Source organism: Eretmochelys imbricata, chromosome 3 (genome assembly GCF_965152235.1).
Source record: "Eretmochelys imbricata isolate rEreImb1 chromosome 3, rEreImb1.hap1, whole genome shotgun sequence".
Classification (NCBI taxonomy): Eukaryota; Metazoa; Chordata; order Testudines; family Cheloniidae; genus Eretmochelys; species Eretmochelys imbricata.
Window position 1 is genome coordinate 96327694 of NC_135574.1, and position 23974 is coordinate 96351667.

The 23974-nt window shown below is 44.6% G+C and overlaps 1 protein-coding gene across 5 annotated transcripts in view; it reads left to right on the forward strand.

Annotated features, from left to right (window-relative positions):
• Positions 1 to 23974, forward strand: part of NCOA7 (nuclear receptor coactivator 7) — a 168117-nt gene that overhangs the window by 68418 nt on the left and 75725 nt on the right. For all 5 annotated transcript variants that reach the window (XM_077813014.1, XM_077813013.1, XM_077813012.1 and 2 more), the window contains one exon: positions 19601 to 19854. In XM_077813014.1, coding sequence (XP_077669140.1) covers positions 19601 to 19854 — 254 coding nt within the window. The remainder of the gene's footprint in view (positions 1 to 19600; positions 19855 to 23974) is intronic.

Consider the following 23974-nt stretch of genomic DNA (forward strand, 5'->3'; position numbering starts at 1 on the left):
TCAGTCTTACTAAAGTAATAATAAGGAGCTCTTATACATCTTTTTTCAGTTCATAGTTCTCAAAGCTCTTTACAAAAGAGGGTAAATATCCTTAGCACCATTTCACAGATGTGGAAACTGAAGTCCAGAGTTGCAGTGACTTGATCAAAGTCATAACTGAGGTGTCATGAGTGCAGTGCCATATCCATTGGATCATGCTGCCGTTTTGGTGATGCTGATGGGTGACTGTGTGTGAAATCTGAATCTGCTGTTTACTTAGGCGTAGAAGGATTAGATTTTTATTGATAAATGTCGATTTTTACCATACACACACAAACTGATAAGATCTTTCCATAGATGATAATCAAAATTTACAGATAGGCAAAGTAAGAAAAATACTGCTTGAGAACTTATTAGTGTTTGATTTAAGGATATTTACTTTGTATATTTTGACATGTGATGTTGACAATTTGTATTTTAATGGTTATAAAGCTTGAACTCTTTGAATATGTGTCTACTGTTATTAAATAATTATTTTCGGACACCCTTGTTGTCTGACATCCTCCCAATTCCTTGCAGCTGTAAACATTTAAATGTATAAATATTAAGAGAGCTTAAAAATAAACAGGTTTCAGAGTAGCAGCTGTGTTAGTCTGTATCCGCAAAAAGAAAAGGAGTACTTGTGGCATCTGAGAGACTAACCAATTTATTTGAGCATAAGCTTTCGTGAGCTACAGCTCACTTCATAGCATACTAATCTAAGGTGCCACAAGTACTCCTTTTTAAAAAATAAACATTATCCATCAAAATTACAAAAAAATAAAAATCAAATTATGCAAAGATTGTTTCTACAGATGAGTAATTAATGTCCACTAAAGAGGAGGGAATTTTCTGTAATAACCTATGCTGCTAATTTAGTCTCTTACATAGTGTATTTTGTCATTTTAATAGATAATTGGGTTTGTTTAATTGAATTACAGTAAGGTTTGTTTTGAAAATTGAGAGAGCTAGTAGAGATTATTGTTATAGTTGTGTTTCAGTGGTAGTTGAACATGTTCATTATTTTAGAGCACGAAATAGTGTGCCAGCCCGCAAATTTGCCCTGAGTCAGTTTAAGCTTCTTGGCTTTTCTGTTTCTGCTGCAGGATGTGTATCAGTGTGGGCACTTGTTGCCATTTCAGAGAGCTGTTTTCCTGCAGGGTGGCTGATGCATGGATTTATGAAGACATTTCACTCAAGATTAATTGTTTGCACCAGTTTTTATCTGAAAAGAAAGATTTTTGGCTCCGCAACGGAAGTCTGGAGCAAGGCGTGATGCTCTGGCAAAGCATCTGACTTCCCTTAATTTTGCAAGCAGCTATAATTTATTTAGCTTGAAATCACTTATTCATCAGGTTACATCAGATCTGATGAGAGGGTAGCTGTGCCTAGAGCTGATTGAGCTCCTGTGGCACTGAGCTGAATGAAGGGGACTTGTTGGGCAGGCTAGAGTGGAAAGGCTGGGAAGTATCTGTCTAGTGGAATCTGATGTAGGCTTCTAATAGAATAATTCTGTGCAATATATTTGGATAGTGTAAAGTTTATGGGAGGCTCCTCTTAGAGAAAAGAATTAACATTAATATTGTGGTGAGGTGAGATTAATATAGTTAGGATGAGTATTCTTTTAATTATATTGTTGTGAGGTGATACAATGTAATTAAGATAATATTCTCCTTATTATATTAATCTCATCTCTCTACAGTAGGCATGTGGGGGCACAAACAGATAAAGATCCTTTTAAGGTGATTTAAAATGCCTATTGGCTTAATTAAAAAAAAACAAAAAACACCTTACTGCATGTATGCATGTTGCTGGATTTCCAGTGACCCCGTCTGTGGAGCATAATGTGCATGTGCCACAGGATGTTATGCTGATTGTATACCAGTTGCCAGGGAAACTTTTACAGGACACGCATTGTGGAACTGTTCCCAGTGGGAAAAGGATGTCCATTAAAAGTGAAATGAGGAGGGAAGGTTTGTGTGATTTACTAAGAGTTGTGTTAAAGTTGTAAGCTGACACTGTACATTTCAAGGTTTTTTCCTGGTTCTGCTTGTGGGCGAGGGGCTCTGCAGGGACATGTGAGATCTTGGCCTAGCGGACAGCCTATATAGTAAGTGGGGGTGGGTTGTGCCTCTTTGTTTTAGGGAGCAACCTTCTTTCTCCCTCTCTGATTTTGGTTACTCTGTGTTATTGTTCTGGATTCTAATAATAAAAGTAATATTACATTGCAACCTTCCAGCAAGAGTATTTGAAGGTTTTTTTTTATCTAGCTTTTCTGTGTCTGTGCTGGGGAACGTAGCAGTTTGTGCCTATTTTTTCTTTCCATATCTGTTTGAGGGCTTAAGGGGAGGTTGTTTTTGGTTGGCTGATTTTTTGTTTGTTTGTTCGTACAGAGGGTGAAAATGGAAGAGGGTTTCTGTTTTTATTATATATATAGATATAGATATATAATACAATATCAAAAATATCAAGTTTTAACTCCTTGTTTTTCTGGAGGTTTTCCTTGGAGGTTCCGAAGATGTGGACTGGGAGGTCTCTGTCTATAAGTGAAGGGGCAGAATGTCAAATTGTTAACAAAAAAGAGCTTTTCTTCCAGTTGATTGTTAGGTATTTGAGTTAAAGTAACAGTTTTCAATAGTCTAAAGCAAAATTCTTTTCATGGTCAGATTTCCATTTTTTGGTATCTGTGATGTTATAAGCCTACTACTACTCCAGTCATAAAGTCTTCCGGAGAAAACAGGGGAAACAAGACAATTTCTAGTGTCAGAAAGAAACAAATGAAAAATCACCTCTTTTTAGGGTGGAGCTGGGGTGGGAATTGAGGCAAACTTTATACATCATAAAGAAGCAGAAAAAAAGCGGGGGAGCACTATCATAATATGTTTTCTTTTTGTAGGTTACCTTGAAGGGAGTCTGAAACAGGGAGTGGCCCAGGTTCACCTGCGGGGTAGATTGCAAGTGCTGAATTAAACAGACACTGTCACCTTAAATTTTTTTTTAAATGGACTAATGTGAAATTTTCCAGTTTCTGACAGAGCATCCTTTAAGGACTAAGAAAATAGTCTTGACATTTTAAAACATTGTAAGGGTTTTTCTGCTCCCCTATCACTGTTTATAAGGCCCGCCCCCCCACCCCCCAGCAAATTAACCATAGCTAACTCATACAGGAATCAATAGGAATCTTTCCCTTATTTTAGTGGGAATTTATCCAACCCCCCCTTGTCAAAATTGGTGGAAACCAACAGAGACTGGAGGCTTTGGCTTGAAAATCATTGTTATACATTTAGATAGATGTGGGAAATAGAATATCAGTTGTTACTCAGATGCCAGGGTGTGGGAGCACTACACCAGGGGTTCTCAAACTAGGGGTCAGGACCCTTCAGGGGGTCACGAGGTTATTACATGGGGGGTCACGAGCTGTCAGCTTCCACCCCAAGCCCCACTTTGCCTCCAGCATTTATAATTGTATTAAATATATAAAAACATGCTTTTAATTTATAAGGGGGGTCTCACTCAGAGACTTGCTATGTGAAAGGGGTCACCAGTACAAAAGTTTGAGAAGTTGAGGCACTACACAGATGCCTGTAAGTAAGTAAATAAATAAAATAGTTGTGTTGCCTGTCAGAACTGCCTTATATGAAATACTATTCTTGGTGCTTAAATACAAAGACAGCTGTGAAAGACACTAATCTGAGTGATGTCGGTCCTATTGTAATGGAAATGCAGATAGCTAAAACTCTTTTTGTCTGCTGAGTGGCATATTTTCTCTTTTCCCAACCTGCCCAACGAAACATGATAGGTTATCCATTAGTGTGATGTGGCTAACCCAAGTATCTCCTGTAATAGCAATTTATTCATTCACCAGACAGGTAATGTACTGCTGCATCCAAAGTCTATCGTTTAGTCACAGAAACCTGCCATACAGTGCTCAGACTCAATTTATTTTAAGAATAACTTTCTGGATTGGATTCTGGGGTTCAAATCTGGCCCCAAGTTTTGTTTTTTCACCAAAATAAAAAAAAGTTTCTGTAAAATTGAAAACGGTAGAAATGTTTATATCAAATTAATTCCAAAGGAAGCATTTTTTGTTAAATAAATCTTCCTGAGTGGTTGCTGTGAAGGACATGGTAGTGATCTGTAATATTTAATAAATATTATAGGTTCCATCTTATCGATTGTTCTTGTGTTGTTTGCTGTCTGATTACAAGGGGTTAATTCAAGCAGGAGTTAGTGGCCTGTACCCAGGAGAAGGACAAGTACTCCTTTTCTTTTTGCGAATACGGCTGTTACTCTGAAATAGCTTCAGATGGCCTCCCATTTACCAATACTTAAAGGACAGTGCAGGTGTCATTACTTCTAACCATGCTGAGCTCAACAGTCTGGTTGGCAGGGTGGGTCGGATCCCAGCCTGTATTCACAGGGGGGGATCCAACTCCACCTAGGAAAAACTGGAACAAAGACTTTTGTATGGATGAAAAGATAGTTCCTGAAGGACTGGGGAGAGTAGGCAGCAAACTGCTGGGGAGCAGACTAAATTCCAATCCCCAAAGGTTGGAGTGTCTGGGATAAACTAGGCTTACTCTTTAGGTAAGAAGAAAAGGAGGACTTGTGGCACCTGAGAGACTAACAAATTTAAATTTGTGCCACAAGTCCTCCTTTTCTTTTTGCAAATACAGACTAACACGGCTGCTGCTCTGAAACCTGTCTTTAGGTGAGATAGACCTGCATATAAACTTTTTATTGTATTACACACCCTTTTCTCTGATTAGGCCTTGTTCCTCCTGTTGAGATTAAATGATTCTTTTGTTTTGAAAAGATTGTGTTAGGTCACTGTGTTCACCACTACTCCCAACAGGAAGAACCACAGGTAGCTGCTCCCAGTCAGACCTGCTGAGGAGTGAGTGGGAGAATTGAAGGATTCCACCCTGAGTGAAGTGAAGGCTCAGGGCTACTCACCTGAATGCATGCGCTCAAATGGTATGTCTACACACCAACTCAGGCTTGCGGGGCTCAGGGTGCGGGGCTGTTTCATTGCTGTGCAGATTTCTGGGCTCAGGGTGAAACCTGGGCTCTAAAACCTTGTGAGGTGGGAAGGGTCTCCGAACTCAGGTTCCATCTTGAGCCTAGAAGTCTACACAGCAGTGAAACAGCCCTGCCCCGTGAGCCCGAGTTGGCTGGCATGGGCCAGCCGTGCCTGTGTAGTTGCTGTGTAGACATAGCCAAAGGGACTAGAGAGGGGTCAAAGGTGAAGCTAGGCCTGAAACAGTGAGAGTTGCAACCACATTCTGCTGCATTGTGTTAGTGCATAATAATAATATGTAGCACTTATATAGCGTTTTTCACTGGCCAGGCTGAGAGAAATGCAAATAGTAAACAAAATCAGAGAGAGGAAAAATAAAGTGAGATTTTTTAATAATCTGTTGTGTATAATGCTAGGTGGTGTCATTAGTCCAGACAAAAGGATTTTTTGTTTAAAAAAATATATAGACCAAGATTTTCAAAGTGACTCATGATTTGTAGTGCCTCAGTTTTTGGATGCCAAACTTGAGGCACCTTAAAATGCTCTGCTTTTTAGCACTGTCTGAAAAGCAAGCCCCTCTAAGGTGTCACAGATTGGAAATTCAAAATGTGACTCACCCCAAATCACTGCCTTCTCCCTGGATTTGATGGTGGTCTGAAGGCTCTATGCTTCGCTGATGAGGCTGCCGCAAATTGGCTTGGCATGTTCTGCATTCAGTAAGAAGACTAGTCACTTTTGGAAATTTTGGCCATTATTTTTAATCTTACAGTGTCTTTCTTACACTATGCCATTTGCAAAGGAAGTTACATGCCAGACTGGTACGAATCATGCACTTGTAGTACAGTGCTCGGGACTCTGGGTTAGATGTGGTAAAAAAACACATCAACCCTGTATTCATGCTACTGCTCTCGCCATTGCTACTGCCCGTAGAAAAGACCTGATAACCTTTGGTTTATGTCTTTTTCTTTTTCTTAACTACAATTTATCTAATTAAGAACACAAGAATATTATAAGCAAATGTATTAATTGGAGGAATCTGTTTATAGTGTCCTTTATATGAAACTGTGTTTCTGAGGATCAGTGTACATGTTGAGGGTTTCTTAAAGTTAGTTGGTAGATGTATGTGAGAAATCTTCCGTAATTTTCCATTACTGTTTTCTTAGTTTTGAGACTACACATATGCCCTTCAAAACTTGCTTGTCCGGTTTTGATAAAAATAAACAAACTGCAAATCTGAAAACTAAGGCCCTAGTGGGTTTGAATTGTAGATGGGCCATTAATAGGCTGTTAGTTTTACTTTTTAGTGAACCAGATGATTCAGGTCTCCCTAAAAGTGATGCAATCTTACGCACACAGATAAAGGTCATCACCTTCTCCAGAGCAGAAAATGCAAGTCACTAAGAGTCTGGAGCCAAGATCAACCATGATGTAACAGGTTGCAATTTCAGCATAGATAGTAACTTTGCACAAGTTTACCCAAGGACTGACTATAACCATATGTCTGCAAAGTGAGCTGTAGCTCACGAAAGCTTATAGCCTCTAAGGTGCCACAAGTACTCCTTTTCTTTTTTCAATCTGATCATAGTGCACTGCTGCTGTTGCACCAGATTTAGATTGGGGCTGTAGTTATTTTTGACTAACAAACCTTATTTTCCAAGGGTTTTTTAGTATATACAAAACATTTTTCCTTCTCTCACTATGTATGTATATGTAAAAAGAAAAGGAGTACTTGTGTGGCACCTTAAAGACTAACAAATTTATTAGAGCATAAGCTTTCATGAGCTACAGGTCAATTCATCGGATGCATAGGGTGGAAAATATAGTGGAGAGATTTTATATACACAGAGAACATGAAACAATGGGTGTTACCATACAGGCTGTAATGAGAGTGATCAGGTAAGGTGACCTATTAAGAACAGGAGAGCGGGAAGGGGGGGGACCTTTTATAGTGATAATCAAGGTGGGCCATTTCCAGCAGTTGACAAGAACAGTAGGAGGGGAAATAAACAAAGGGAAATAGTTTTACTTTGTGTAATGACACATCCACTCCCAGTCTTTATTCAAGTCTAAATTAATTGTGTCCAGTTTGCAAATTAATTCCAATTCAGCAGTATCCTTGCAACAAAGCCCGTCGCCAACTGTGTCCACATATCTATTCAGGGGACACCGTCATAGGGCCTAATCACATCAGCCACAGTATCAGAGGCTCGTTCACCTGTGCATCTACCAATGTGATATATGCCATCGTGTGCCAGCAATGCCCCTCTGCCATGTACATTGGCCAAACTGGACAGTCTCTACGTAAGAGAATAAATGGACACAAATCACACGTCAAGAATTATAACATTCAAAAACCAGTCGGGGAACACTTCAATCTCTTTGGTCACTCGATTACAGACCTAAAAGTGGCAATTCTTCAACAAAAAAAACTTCAAAAAAAAAAAAAGCGAGAGACTGCTGAATTGGAATTAATTTGCAAACTGGATACAATTAACTTAGGCTTGAATAGAGACTGGGAGTGGATGGGTCATTACACAAAGTAAAACTATTTCCCCTTGTTTATTTCCCCTCCTACTGTTCTTGTCAACTGCTGGAAATGGCCCACCTTGATTATCACTACAAAAGGTCCCCCCCTGCTGTCCTCCTGGTAATAGGTCACCTTACCTGATCACTCTTGTTACAGTCTGTATGGTAACACCCATTGTTTCATGTTCTCTGTGTGTATAAAATCTCCCCACTATATTTTCCACTCTATGCATCCGATGAAGTGAGCTGTAGCTCACGAAAGCTTATGCTCAAATAAATTTGTTAGTCTCTAAGGTGCCACAAGTACTCGTTTTCTTTTTAGGGATACAGACTAACATGGCTGCTACTCTGTAACCTGACCTTATGTATGTATATATAGTTCAGTTCTAAACTACTGTTATACACCCCTGTGGATTGTATTGAATTTGTTTCTGATAATTAATTAGGCCTTAGTAGAGCTCATTGCAGGGTTGGGTCTTAGGCTGTAGTTAGGATAAATTTAAGAATCACATGTGTTTTTATGGCAAAGAGTCCTGTGGCATCTATAAACTTAACAGACATGTTAGAGAGTGGTCACTTTGGATGGGCTATTACCAGCAGGAGAGTGAGTTTGTGGCGGGGGGGGCGGAGGGTGAGAAAACCTGGATTTGTGCTGGAAATGGCCCAACTTGATGATCACTTTAGATAAGCTATTACCAGCAGGACAGTGGGGAGGGAGGAGGTATTGTTTCATGGTCTCTGTGTATATAATGTCTTCTGCAGTTTCCACGGTATGCATCCGATGAAGTGAGCTGTAGCTCACGAAAGCTCATGCTCAAATAAATTGGTTAGTCTCTAAGGTGCCACAAGTACTCCTTTTCTTTTAACAGACATATTGGAGCATAAGCTTTCGTGGGTTTTTAGCTTTTTTCTTTTTAGCTTTTCTTCACCTTGTGTCTCGTGTTTCTAAGGCCTTGTCTACATATTAGTTTTCACCAGTTTGAACAGGTGTAAACCCCTATGCAGATGTTCTTATTTCTGTTTAAAGTAGCGTATTTCAGTTTACTGTAATAATAATACCTTACTCACACATACTCTTGTCATCAATAGATCTTAAAGCACTTTACAAAGGAAGTCAGGATCATTATCTCCATGCTACAGATGGGGACACTGAGGCAGAGAGCCGTGAAGTGTGACTTGCCCAAGGTCAGACATCAGCAGAGCCGGGAATAGAACAAAGGTCTCTGGCATCTGAGTTAAGTGCTCTATCTGCTAGGTCAGAGGTGGGCAAACTACGGCCTGTGAGCCACATCTGGCCCGTGGGACCGTCTTGCCCGGCCCCTGAGCTCCTGGCCAGGGAGGCTAGTCCCTGGCCCCTCCTCTGCAGCCACGCTGCCGCACGGGCAGCACGGTCCTGCAGCACAGAGCGGCAGTGTGTCTAGCTCTGGCCGGGTGGCTGCCAGACATGCTGCTCTGAGCAGCATGGTAAGGGGGTGGGGAGTTGGGTAAGGGGCAGGAGGTCCCGGGGGGCATTCAGGGGACAGGGAGCAGTTGGATGGGGCAGAGATTCTGGCGGGGTAGGGGATGGGGAACGAGGGGGATGTCCCAGAGGGACGGTCAGGGGAAAAGGAGCGGGGTGGGGAGGTTGGATGAGTGGGAGGTTCTGAGGGGGGTAGTCGGGGGTGGGAAGTGGGAGGGGGCGGATAGGGGGCAGGGACCAGGCTCTTTGAGGAGGCACAGCCTTCCTTACCTGGCCCTCCATACAGTTTCGCACCCCGATGTGGCCCTTGGGCCAAAAAGTTTGTCCACCCCCTTCCACCTCCTTCCATTTAGTTTAAACCTGTTTCTAATCTATTTAAGATAAACTAAATTAAGCTGAGTTTAAATTGATATTCAGTGTCCACCCAGCCTTTTGCACTGCGTTAAATAAATCAGTTTAAAAATGCACCTTAAGTTAAAACTGTGCATCTCTGTTGATAGGCAAGTCTAACTATACAGAGAAGGAATTAAGCAGTCAACATGTCTCCCCTTAAAAAGAGGCTATTGTAACATTATGGAGGGATTGGGGAGGCCTCAGCTGTGAGCACTGTTGTCAAACATCATAGGGGTTATGTGATAGCAGTATTGTTCATTACATTTTCATGCTAAAGGCCACTTAACAAATTCCCTTTGTACGGTAGGCTTTTGGATCTTAAAGTACAGCTGTGACAATGTGTTTAAGATTTTTAAACACAAACTCCATTATTTTTGTTTTTGTAACACAAGTTCTTCGAGTGATGGCCCCTATATGAATTCCATATGCGTGCCATGCGCCGGAACTGGAACTGCTTGTAGTAGTTTCTGTTGGCCGTGTGGTGTGTCCAAGGCTTTAAGAGGCTATGTGGGTCGACGCCGCTCCAGTTCCCTCTTACTGCTGCATGGCCAGAGTCGGAACCCCTCTTGCTCTTAGTCCACTCAGAAAATCTTGTCCGTTCCTTCCGAACTTCTGTAAATAGTTTTTCTAGTTGTATATAGTTATCTACCAGTTTTTAGTTAGTTAGGTCTCCCCTATTGGACTTTTTTCCCCTTGCAGGGCACTCCCCCATCCTGTGCTCCGTGCTTGCGCTCCTTTTCTGTGAGCGATGAGCATCAGCGCTGTCTCTATTTTCCCTGCAAAGCCCACGTTGTCGCCTGCTGCTCAGTCTGCCGGTCATTCCCGCCTCGAACTCAGAAAGCTAGGGAACTTTGCCTCCACAAACACCTGATGGAGGAGACTATGTGTCCACGGTGCAATCGGATCTGGCACTGTCGGATCTGCTGGAGCGGGCCCTTCCCATGCAGCACCAGTGGAATCGACACAACCGCTGCAGGCCTACGGGGAACATAAGAAACATGGATATGGGCATAAGGGCGGCTTCCTAATGCAACCACCTCTAAATGCTGCATTGCTTCCTCAAGCCTTCCTCCAGGTCAGGTGAGAAGTCACATGTTGACATGGCTGCTCTGCCTCCTAAGAAATCTCTTACAGAGCATAAGTCCAAGCACTGCCATGAACTGCCAGAGCCACCTCCAGCCATGGTAACTGGTCCATCGCCTTCATCTCCGGCACTGTCGATGCTGCCAGGGCCATCCAGACTTTCACGCCCCGACCCACGCACACCACGATGCTTGTCCTCACTGACGCCTATGTCAGAGCTCATGCTGCCATATGCTGGCTCCCCTCGGCACCCAGGTCTCCGGTCGCCTTGAGGCTTCCATCTCCAGCAGATGAACCTCTCCTGTTGCAGCAGCACCCTGCTTTTCTCTGCCTCACACCGTCAGTACCGCCAGTGGCTGACCCTCTTCTGCTCCAGGAGCACCCTGTTCCACCCCATCTTGCGCTGACAGCATCAATGGCCCTATCTCTGCTGGACCCATCCTCAGATTCTGAGTGGTCCTCCGAGCCGGACCCCACATTCTCCCCCGCACGCTCCTATAGCCCGGACCCTCAGTGCTAGCTGTTCCCTCAGGTGTATGGCCCTTCCACCGAGGCGTGGTTTCATTACCCCTGGGGGCCACTGTTAGGGGGCTTATTCCTTCACCCGCTTCCTTCCCTGGTCCTTCTCGCATGAACAGAGAGCAACAATACCCGAAGTCCAAAGGTGCAAACAATTCGATGTTTATTGGGGTGAACTTCCAGCAAGCATGATTCCAGTTTCCTTCCTTAATATCCTCCTTCCCAGCTCTGACACCACAGAGCCTTACACCTGTGTCCCTGTTCCCATTCTTGCCCTTAGCCAAACATTATTCCAGTTTCCTTACCCCCATTCCCTGTTCCCATTTCCCCTCTTTAGCAAAACATGATTCCAGTTTCCTTACCCACATTCGTTGTTCCCATCTCCCCCTTTAGCAAAACATGATTCCAATTTCCTTACCCACATTCCCTATTCCCATTTTCCCCACACACACCCACCCCCTCACTTCCTGATTGACTGCAGACTATATAGTAAAACTTGAGTTCTGCTTTGCTATACCTTAACCAATCATTTTCTTGAAATTTAACTAACCAATCCTAACATATTGTAACATGATTATGTAACCAATTATTATCCCACCACTTTAATTAGTTTACACCCAGCAAAATTAATTATACAGCAGACAGGAACAATCACAGAACCAGACAGAGATTATACAGACAAACAATAGCAAAGTGGGAACTATAATGACAAAACAATACAGAAGTGAGGATTTCACATCCCAGCTATTGATAAGTGAGTTCTTGCCAGACAGGATGCTATCAAACTAAGTTTCCTTTTACATTTTCTAGGCACTTCCCTTTCTCTGGAGGCGATAGGCACTATCAGGACAGGATTGTATTCCTAAGAACCCAATAATACCTTCTTTCAATGTGACTAGTTTGGAATGTGAGGATGTGACCATTTGCTTCCCAGCTTATGGCTGCCTCTGTTGCTTAGCCAAAGGCCTTAGCCTAAGAACAGGGCCTCAGACTGTCACAGTAAGAGAAGGCCCTTACACCGGCAGACAGTGATTTTGATTCTCTTTTGTACCTCTATAACTAGCCAAGTGATAAGAATACACCTAAATTCTTAGAGTATAGGCCTTTACAGACAGGCCTGAATATCTATATCCTAACAGCCACCAATGCCCAGTGACCCATATGCCTGGCCCTACTGGCCTGCTTGGGATCCTTACCAGGACAGCGGGGTACCATTGCTGCCACCTCACCGGCTGTACCCTGCCTGCACCGCCTCTTCTTCCGTCTGCGACAAACCCTGGGAAGTCACTGCACCCACCACTGGCACCGCTGGTCCTTACTGGAGCCTCCTCATCAGCGGACGACATGCACATCCTGCCTTCCTTCCCCCGCGACGACCATAGTCAGTGTGATGGGTTGGATCACAGAAACCCCCTTTGGGAATTGCCACCTGATGTGCTGAGACTACCTCTGAACCCGTTTTCCCTGGCAGCTTGGGACTTCAGTGCCCTGTCTGGTTGTGACAGACACGCTAGCCTGCTGCAAACACAGACCCAGGTCTGAACCACGTCCCCCAAAAGCTGCAGGCTTAACTGAAAACAGCTTAAGAAGTGTTCCTGTCTCCAACACTCAGGTACCCAGCTCCCAATGGGGTCCAAACCCCAAATAAATCCATTTTACCCTTTATAAAGCTTATACAGGGTAAACGCATCAAATGTTTGCCCTCTATAACACTGATAGAGATGCGCAGCTGTTCCACCCCCCCCCCCCCGGAATTAATTCAAACTCTGGATTAATTAATAAGTAAAAAGTGATTTTAGTAAATATAAAAAGTAGGATTTAAGTGGTTCCAAGTAATAACAGACAGAACAAAGTGTATTACCAAGCAAAATAAAATAAAACACACAAGTCTAAGCCTAATACAGTAAGAAAACTGAATACAGATAAAGTCTCACCCTCAGATATTTCAGTAAGCTTCTATCACAGACTGGACTCCTTCCTAGTCTGGGCCCAATCCTTTCCCCTGGTACAGCCCTTGTTCCAGCTCAGGTGGTAGCTAGGGGATTTCTCAGGACTTCAGCCCCCTTTGTTCTGTTCCACTCCCTTATATATCTTTTGCACAAGGTGGGAATCCTTTGTCCCTCTCTGGGTTCCCACCCCTCCTTCTAAATGGAAAAGCACCGGGTTAAAGACGGATGATCACATGTCACTGTATGACTTCATTACCCACTTGCCAGTACACAGGTATAGAGGAAGACTTACAAATAAACACAGACATCTACAGTCAATTGTCCTGATTAATGGGAGCCATCAAGTTTCCAAACCACCATTAATGGCCCACACTGCATAATTACAATAGGCCTTCAGAGTTATATTTCATATTTCTAGTTTCAGAGACAAGAGTGATACATTTATACAAATAGGATGACCACACTCAGTAGATTATAGGCTTTGTAATGATACCTTACAAGAGACCTTTTGTTGGAAGCATATTTCAGTTACATTATATTTACTCATTAGCATATTTTCATAAAATCATATAGAGTGCAACGTCACAGTCAGTACCAGGACCTGCTTTGGCGCATGGCTGCAGCTCTCAACCTTCCCGTGGAAGACGTTCAGGACCCACAGAACCAGTTCCTGGACATCCTGCAACCTTCTGGGCCTTCTTGTACTGCCCTACCTAGCCACAAAGCCATCCTACAGCCAGCTCAAGGAGTCTGGCACACCCCGGCTTCCTGTGCCTGTACCCCAAAGTGGGCGGAATGCCGGTACTTTGTGCCATCTAAGGGTACGGACTCACCTGTCTCCCAACTTGCTCATGGTTCATGCAGCGACTGAGTGTGCCCAACAGCAACACCTCAAGGCCACCCCTCCTCATCAGGTGGTGAAGAAACTTGACCTGCAAGGGCACAAGGTCTACTCCTTCGTAAGCCTCCAGTTCTTCACTGCCAACTACCAAGCCATCTTGGCGGAGTATGACTTCCTCTCTTAATCCAAGTTGACGGAGTTCCGGGCCTTTCTCCCGACAGAGAAACAGCAGGATTTTCAGGCCCTGTTGGTCGAGGTTAAGCTAGTTGCCAAAGTGGCCTTCCAAGCCGCGGTTGATGTTGCTGACTCCACATTGCGCTCTCTGGTGTCCGGGGTGGTGCTCCGCCCGGATTCCTGGCTTCAGTCCTCTGGCTTTCGCAAGCAGGTCCAGACCATCCTAGAGGACAACCACAAACTCTTCAGCGATAAAATGGATAAGTCTTAAAGACTCCTGTGCCACCCTCTGGTCACTTGGTATCTATGCCCTGGCCCCAAATTGCAGACAACGGCGGTCGTCCTTCCGACCCCACCCTCACACTGCCTACCAGCCCTACCCTCAACACCTGCAGACCCATTTCGCCAACGCCCACGCACACAGTGACCTCGCTATTCTTCCGCTGCCACTTCCACCACCTCTAACTTCTCACAACATTCATCCAAGCAGTCCTTTTGACTCTTCCTCCGAGACCCACGAACCTCACTCCACTCCTTCCACAGCACCTCTGATCATTTTCAGGGGACTTCTTGCCCTGTTTGCCCACAACTGGGACAAGATCACTACCAACTGCTGGGTGCTGCATGTTGTTCACCAGGGGTACCCCATAGAGTTCCTCTCATTCCCTCCTTGTGGCCTGCCCCATGGTGGCCGTAATCCTTCCCATTGCGATCTCCCCCGAGAGAAAGTGAACACCTTCCTCCGTAAGGGTGCCACAGAATGTGTCCCGTGCAGCTACCATGGCCGTAGTTTCAACTCCCCTATTTCCTTGTGCCGAAGAAGGGGGGTGGCCACCGCCCCAATTTGGATCTGTGGTTGCTGAACAAATGCATACACAAGTTCTTCTTCAAGTGCTTGTTCACATCCATTCCACATTAGGTGTGCGTGCGCCGCGTGCACGAGCGTCGGAAACTTTTTCCCTTAGCAGCTCCCGTCGAGCCAGCAGGGCCCCCCGAGTGGCGCCACTGCGCCGTGCATATCTACCCCCACCGGCCCGACGCCCTCCAGTTCCTTCTTACTGTCCGTGGCGGTGTTGGAACAACCTCTCTCTCTCTCTCTCTCGTAGAAGAGCAGTCCCTTAGTCTTTAGAGTAGCTGTTATCAGTTCGTAGACATACCTATTGTGGACACTTAAGTCATTAGGTGCTTGGAGGCCTCCAGCACCTGCCCCAGGCCGCGGGGCATACCGCAGGCCCACAGCTTCAAGGCTTGCGCCACGTGCCGCAAACCTATGCCAATTAGTCACCCCCACGACTCGTGTCTATGTTGCCTGGGGAATGGACATCAAACTGGACGGTGTAGGATTTGCAAGGGTTTTAAGCCAAGGACAAGGAAAGAAAGAGACTTTCGTCTAAAGTAACTGTTGATGGAGGCTGCATTGCAGCCGCAGGGCCCGGCGCACCCAATGCCAGCTCAGGCTTCCTCAGTGCGTAGTGCCCCGGAGCCGTCGAGAGACCTGGCACCAGCTAAGCGCTGTAAACTGTTGGCCCCAGAGCGCCAGCTAGGCCCCGGCACTTCTCGTCCTCCCTGGTGCGGCCCCTGGCGCAGCCGAAAGGAAGGCACAGTCGTTCCCCACACAGGAGGCTGGCGCCTTTAAGCCGCAGCCTCCCCCTCCACATCAGTACCAGCCTCGCCATTGGCATGAGCCTTACCGTAGGCGAGGCAGGGATAACAGGCAATGGCGCAACAACAATAGTAACAATAATGTGCCGGGCCAGAACAAACCCCAACCGGGCACTAAGCCAGGCTTTTGAAGGTGTGTTTGAGGACAGCGTACCAGACCAGTCACCGAATCCATCCCTTTGTTTCCTGAACTGCCTGTCCCATTTCTCCCGTGTGTGGTCCACCATTACATCAGACCTTTGGGTGTTACACGCGGTGTGGAACGGGTACTTGCTGCAGTTCGCCTCCCTCCCCCCTTCTAGCCCCCTTTCTGCATCCCTCTTCAGTGACCCCTCTCACAAACATCTCCTAGAGGAGGAAGTCCTCTCGCTGCTAGAGGCGGGGGCGGTAAAGGCGGTACCTCACGGCCTCAGGGGAAAAGGGTTCTACTCCCAATACTTCCTCATCCCCAAGGCCAAAGGGGGCCTTCGCCCCATCCTAGACCTGCGCGGGCTCAACAAGTACATGCAACAAGTTCCTGGTCAACGTCCGGTTCCGCATGGTCTCTCTGGGCACCATCATCCCTTCCCTGGACCTGGGGGACTGGTACGCTGCCCTTGACATGAAGGATGCGTACTTTCATATCACCATCCACCCAGCACATCGGCGGTTCCTACGCTTCACCGTGGACCGAGAACATTACCAGTTTGCGATTCTCCCGTTCGGTCTGGCTGTGGCCCCAAGGGTGTTCACAAAGTGCATGGCGGTGGTGGCAGCCTTCTTACGGAGGAGGAGAATCCAGGTGTACCTGTAGCTTGACGACTGGCTCCTGGCAGGCTGATACGAGGCGGAAGTGTGGGGCCATGTGGAGGTGGCCCTGAGGTTGTTCCGTGAGCTGGGGCTCCTGGTCAACATCCCCAAGTCCATGCTCGTACCCACACAGAGAGTGGAATTCATAGGGGCGGTCCTGGACGTGGTGCAGGCCAGAGCAAGCCTTCCGGTATCCCGATTCCGGGCTATCCAGCAAGCGGTGGCCTCCCTGCACCAGTTTCCAATGACAATGGCCAGGTGCTGCCTGCGGCTGCTGGGCCACATGGCAGCATGCACGCACGTGGTCAGGCATACCAGACTGAGACTCAGAACTCTGCAGGCATGGCTCGCTCGGGTGTACCATCCAGGCAGGGACCCCCTGGACTTGGTAGTGACAGCCCCAAGGGACGTGCTGGACTCCCTGCTGTGGTGGCAGTACCAGCCTGTGGTTTGTGAAGGCATCCCCTTTGCCGCCCCACAACCGGACTTGACGCTGGTGACATACGCATCAGACCACGGATGGGGGGCTTACCTGGGGGACCTCATGACATGGGTTGTGGTCTGGAGCAGAGCGGTCGCTCCATATCAATGTGAAGGAGCTCAGGGCGGTTCGTCTCGCCTGCCAGACCTTTCACGCCACTCTGAGTGGTCACAGTGTGACAGTTCTGACAGCCAACACTACTGCCATGTTTTATATAAGCAAACAAGGCAGGGCTCGTTCCTCGCTACTCTGTCGTGAGGCTCTCCTCCTCTGGGATCTTTGCATAGCCCATGCAATTCACCTCGGGGCATCCTATCTCCCAGGGGTACAAAACGAGCTGGCGGACTCCCTCAGCAGGTCGTACCGCATGCACGAGTGGACTCTCAGGGTGGACGTCATGCTTTCAGTCTTCCGCAGGTTGGGGTTTCCCCGGGTAGATCTGTTTGCCACCAGGGCCAACACACAGTGCCCACTGTTCTGCTAGTTTCAGGACCGCAGACCGGATTCGCTTGCAGACGCGTTTGCGATCCCGTGGAGAGGGGGCTTGATGTATGCCTTCCCCCTGCTCCCCTTGGTGCACAAGATCCTACTCAAGGTGAGCAGGGACAGGGCGGCGGTGATCCTCATCACCTCAGCCTGGGCCCACCAGCACTGGTACACATCGCTCCTAGAGCTGTCGGTGGAGGCCCCAGTAGTCCTGCCCCTACACCGGGACCTCATTACACAGGACGGCGGGCGGCTTCTCCATCTCGACCTACAGTTACTGCACCTTACGGCGTGGAGGCTCTGTGGCTAAACGCCCTGGAGAGTCAGTGCTCCCTTCCAGTGCAGCAGATTCTGCTTGGCAGTAGAAAGCCCTCTACCATGGCGGCCTATATGGCCAAGTGGAAAAGGTTCTCGTGTTGGTGTGAACCCCGACAGATGCGGCTGTGCCAGGCCCTGGTGCAGGCCATCCAGGAGTATCTCCTGCAAGTCAAGCAGCAAGGGCTAGCCCCGTCCTCACTCAGAGTGCACCTGGCGGCCATCTCCGCCTTCCATCCGGGTTCTCAGGGGGCTTAGTGTTTTCCCACCCAATGGTGGGGCGGTTCCTTAAAGGGCTGAAGGGTGGTTCCTGTACTCCTGCCCACCAGTCCCTCCATGGAACCTTAACCATGGTTGCCATCCATGTACATGCATCCGGCAGTTCCTTTCCCTCCGTGGCCACATGGAGGGAACACAAAGTTTATATATGTGCAATATAATAGAGACAGGACATTTTTAAAAGCTGTACTAAGACCGTGTCCAGAGATGTTTATGCCAAATATAAATTTGTGGACCGAGATTTTCAAAAGCAACTAGTGATTTTGGGTGCTGCAATTTTTAGGTTCCCCATTTGAGACACCTGATTGGCTCTGGTTATCAGAAAATGCTGCCCATTTGTGCTGACCAAGTTGAGACACCTTAAAGGGGCCTGACACCCATCCTCTGAAAATCAGGCCCCTTTATGGTGTCTCAACTTGGGCAGCACAAATCGAGGCATCTGAAATCATTAGTCACTTTTGAAAATCTTGACCCCCCCCCGCCTGGATTTTTTTACTGTAAACTCTGAGCCAGGAAACATATTAATACTATAATATCTTGGTATGTTACAAATATATCTGATGGAAGTACACCTCTTTTGCAATCCTTGTATGTATGTTGGTTTTCCCTTCCCATCCTATTCCATGTCATGAAACATTTTCATAACTGTAATGGATCCTTAATAGTTGTAGTTTTATGGCTATCTTCTCTCGATGCACATACATAATGACTGTTATCAGCCTCAGAGAACAACATATAGCATCCTCCTTAGTATCCCTGTAACTGAAAAGCTATTAATGCACTAGAGGGAAGGATCATTGAGGTTAGTTGTTTCTCTGTTCATACAGTCTGTGTCAGTGATTTGTAAACCAATGGTAACAGAGGATTACATTGCCATTGATAATCTTCATGACGATCTCTCAGTTAAATGGTGTTCTTACTGAAATTGAGCACCAAAGATGGTGACTGGAACAGCAGTTGTGACACCTGCCATGTATCTCTCACTTTGGGTATATTTTAAGGGATTTTTGAAAAAAAAAAAATCTCTTGTGATAAAAGATTTTGTAGAGAGTTACGGGCAGGGCATTAAGATTTCTCTTCTAGAAACTGTGACAGCTTGAGAACAGCCCTATATGAACAGTCCTGACAGAACCGTAGTTATGTTGCTTAATGCAATAGGCATTCAGAAACTATGGTGGTGAGGGTGATATAACGACCTTTATAGAACAGAATATTAGTGGCTGCTGATAAATAACCTTGAACAAAATGTAATTAAATAAGTTTATATCAAAACAGGCTAGCTCATAAAGCAGAGGCAGTCAACTGTGAAATTATAACTTTAGTTGTTGTATTATAATACATTTAGACCTGGAATAGTTTTGATTTTATCCCTTGTCTCATCTTGAAAACATTGTTTCCCCCCTCTCCCCTCCCCCCCCGCTCCTTATAGTGGTATAGAGAAAAGAGTATGCTGTTTTGTGAAGGGTGTGGGTGTGTGAGAGAGATTGTAGTGAGTCACCATATAATAAATTCATTTGCAGAAATAAGATTGGCCAGCTCAGTTAATCAGTTCCCAGTAAGAGACCACGTCTCACTCTCATTTTTTTAAAATTTATATTTTATCTAGGTTGAAAAAGAAAAAGCAAGCCAAACAAAATGCTGAGACAGTCGCTGCTAATTCTCGTGGAACCACTGCTTCCAGAACTCAGGTTGGGAAGGATGATGGCAGTAAGGTCATTTTGGAGCAAATCAGTTCTGAAGACAACTGCAAACTTGCTGAGGAAAAGGAGGAGTGTGTCACTGAAGAAGAGAAGAAAAAGAAAAAATATAATCAGCTAAAAGATATCAGGCGCACAGAGCTGAAAAGATACTATAATACTGGTGAGTGATGTTAACACGACAGTATTTTGACACAGTATTGTTTTGGTAGTTCTTAATATCTTTTTCTCATGTGATTGACTTAGGTATTCCTTAAAGGGATAGTCAACTTGAAATCTTGTCATATCTAAAAATTAGTTAAAATAGTTTCAGGTACTGCCCCTGCCCCCAAGGCTGTGTCTGCGCTATGAGCTAAGGGTGTGATTCCCCTGCTCACCTACAGGTATTCACGCTAGCTGGCATTAAGGTGGCATGAGTCTAAGTGGTAGTGTAGCCACACTAGCACGGGTAGTGGCAGCGGAGCCGCAGCTGAGCTGTGCTGACTACATACCAACCAGGGCTACCGCTGTTACACTGCTACGTATACTTGTGCTGGCTCGACGAGAGCTGTCACGTGAGCAGGGAAACCACACCCCTAGTTCATAATGTAGGCATAGCCTAGTTCCCTTCTGCCAACTTTTGTAGTTTTTCAGTCACTGGTTTCCTATTTTTTTTTTTTTTAATGTTTTTTTTTTCCCTGTTACTGCGTGAAATGCCCACACAAAACAGGGGAAACTGGCTGTAGGCAATGTACTGTCAGTATCATGAAGTAAACAAATGAAAAGATAGAAGTAATTTTCTTCCTTTTCAGTTGCGGAAATGTGAGGGGGTTGGTATTTTTTAAATTGATGGTGTGCATTCAATATTGTTTTTCGGTTTGTTTTTTGCATACTGACAACCGAATATATAGCAATCCTGAAGTGTGTTGTTTTTAAATGTAAGTCCTGTTCTATTTGCAGTGCAGTGAAATAAGTGTTAAAAACAGTCCACCCATAGTCTTGAGAAGATATGGCATTGAGACATGGATAAATGATTAAAAAAAAAATTGTCCATGGTCTCACAATCACTTATTAATTTTACACATGTGAATAATCCTATTGAAATAAAGTTTAGCTTGTGCCTCTAAGTTAAGCTCACATCTAAGTGTTTGCAAGACCAGAGTCTATATGTAGCGTCCAGTCTGTTGGTCTGGATTACATTTTGTTACATTCCCAGAATCTAGGGTGACCATATTTCCCTAAACTGAAAACAGGACACTGGGTAATTGGCAATGCCAGGCAGCTCAGGCTATCCCCGCGTTGCCTGGCGTTGCTGCTTGCCTTAGCCTCACTGCACTGGGCTGGCCTAAGCCACCTGGTGTTGCTCTCCCAAGCTGAAGTCACGGACTTCACAACTTTTTAGGCAAAACTTAGCATTTGTCCCATTTGCTATTGCCCAAACGTTCTTCTGCACCCCTTTAGGGCAAGAGCAAACGAGACAAATGCCCAGTTTTGCAAAAAAAGTCATGATGTCTGGGACAGAGGTTAAAAAAGGGGACTGTACAGGTCAAAACGGGATGTATCATCACCCTATCTAAATAATTTCAGAGACAAGGTAGGTGAGGTAATATCTTTTATTGGACTAACTTCCGTTGGTGGGAGAGACAAGCTTTCAAGCTACACAGAGCTCTTCCTCAGTTCTGGGAAAGGTACTTAGAGTGTCACAGCTAAATATAAGATCGAACAGATAGTTTAGCGTAAGTAGCTCATATTCTAAGGGACCGTTCAAAGTTAAGTGGCCTGTTAACACACCTGTAGTTACAGGACAAATATATATTTCAGATATGATTTAAAATAATATATTGTGTCTTCCAAATGTTGTATTGGGAATTTGATAGAAAAAGTAACCATTAACTAATGTTTAATTTATGGTGTCAGTATATGGCCTCACTGCAATCCTGTTTTGTGAGGACTTGCTGTCACAAAGCTGTCTCTAAAAAAATAATATTGTACATTTTACATCATAAAGACATGACCTTTTTGTGTCACATGCTATACTGTTACAATTTGTGCCCTACACATTCATGAAAACCCTCTTCACTCTGAATATCCTGCATTGTAATAAAAGAATCAGCAACCAAAAAGGAGCTAGTGCCTTGTGAGCAGCATGTGCAGATTAGTCAACAGTTTGAGAATCTCTCTTGTACATTAACCAAAGCTCTTCTGTGGAAATTTGTGATCATTTTTTTTTTTTTAAAGACCCTATCCTGTAAACTCTTTTGCTTGTTGGTAACTTCATTCACTTGAGCAAAATTCCTTGTGTGTAAAGCATTGGCAGAGCTGGACCCAAAGAGATCAACAATTTAGAAGTTTTAAAAACATTGTACTTCAGTTTATCTTGAGCACTGCCTCAGATCAACAATGTATTTGCAATAGCATCTTTAGTATAGGAACACTGAAGTGTTTGGATTGAAGAATAAATCTTTTAAATTACTTCTGTTTAGTTGTTCTGGCAAAGCTTTTTGCAAGTATTTATAACTGACAAATTGAAAGACACCAAAGTAAATACTGTGCTTATTTACTTAAATAAAAGCGTTTCTACTTAAAATGATTTAGATGAAATCTTGTTATAGAACCCTTTCTCTAAAAGATCATTTTTAAATAGAGAATGACAGTCTGGAGAAGTTCTGAGTTTTGTGAGATGGCTGGAATTTGTTTTAGTGTTTCAGAGTTTTTGTGAAATGTGGAAGAACTATTGGAACTTTCTTGGAAAAACATGACAAACACGAAAATGAAGTTGCTAGGACTGTAAACATCATGATGCTCCCCTCCTCTCTCCCTGTACTCCTTCAAGGCTCTTCTGTGGTCACATTCCCAGCCATCGTTTTCTCTTGAGTGTCTTTGCAAGCTGGTTCTTTCCAGCAAAAAATGTGCCCCCTGAGCCTTTATAAGGAGAGCATTTAGCATCTCAATCTGAGTAAACTGAGAATGCAGAGATTGAATTTATATTAACAAAATTTATCTCATTTGTGATGCGATGTTTAAAATGGACTGGTATGCTTGAAAAGTGACCTTAAAAGCTGTTTATCTGCCACACCCAAATTCGGGATCTCTGGATTCTGCAGCACTCTGGGGAAAACTCTGGGCAGCTTCAGATGATACATTTGAAAATTGAGTTTTATTGTCAGATTAAATATAAAAATGACTAATATAATCCATACAGTAGTCCCTGTATTATTAATCCTCATACTAAATTAGGTTTATTTTACGATAGCTTCACAGTTTCAGAATACCAAAGATTTTTACCTATTTGGTTTGTAGAAGTTGTTGGAGGGAAAGCTGGGAGATATGGGAAGATTGAGATTGTGGGACAAGCACAATGGCTAGTTGTTGCTGCTAAAATGATCAACCTGAGGTAGTAGTTAACAATGTTGACATTGAAATGATCATCTTAAAGTTACAGATTTAATCAACTGAACTAAGAGGCAGCTCATACCTCTCAGAGTTTGTTTCAAGCTCTGCAAACTCAAGCAGACAAATCACTGAGGCCAGGTCTACACTATAAACTTACATCAGTATTACTACGTCATTCAGGGGTGTGAAAAATCAACATCCCTGAGCGGCAGTTATAACAGCCTATCCCCTGGAGTAGACAGCATTATGTCGACGGGAGGGCTTCTCCCATCAACATAGCTACTGCTTCTCAGGGAGATGTATTAACTACACCAACAGAAATAGCTCTCCCATCTACCTAGCAGCGTTTCACTGAAGTGCTACAGTGGTGTATTTGCACCAGTGCAGATGCATCACTGCAGCATTTTAAGTGTAGACATGCCCTTACACTAGTTAACATTTTCAAAGTAATCTCCACAACCGTAAGGGCTATAAACATTATTTATTTATTTATTTATTTTTTAAAAAGCTAATTAGATCCCGGAGCGCAGTTCTGTACAAAGGGGTGAATTCAGGAGTTCTGCAGTTACAGAACACACAGGGCCCTACCAATAAGGGGATACTTTCTGCCCAATCAATAATATGTACACACACATCCTGCAAACAATTCACATGCTTATTTGAAGTATCACAGGACTTCCTTAACAAGCAGGCTAATGGAGAGTGTCCGTGCCGTACTTCATTCAGTCTACGTGTGGTTTTGATCAGTATTCTTTAGACAAGCCCTGAAGTGCTTTGACTAAACCCAATAACCTCACTTTCTCTTGTTCTTCTGCCTGTCCATATATCTAGTGTTGGTACATTTGTATGTTTTGGTGGTGGTGGTGGTGGTTTGTTGTGGCTGCTAGCTTGAGGAATATCTGTATAATTTA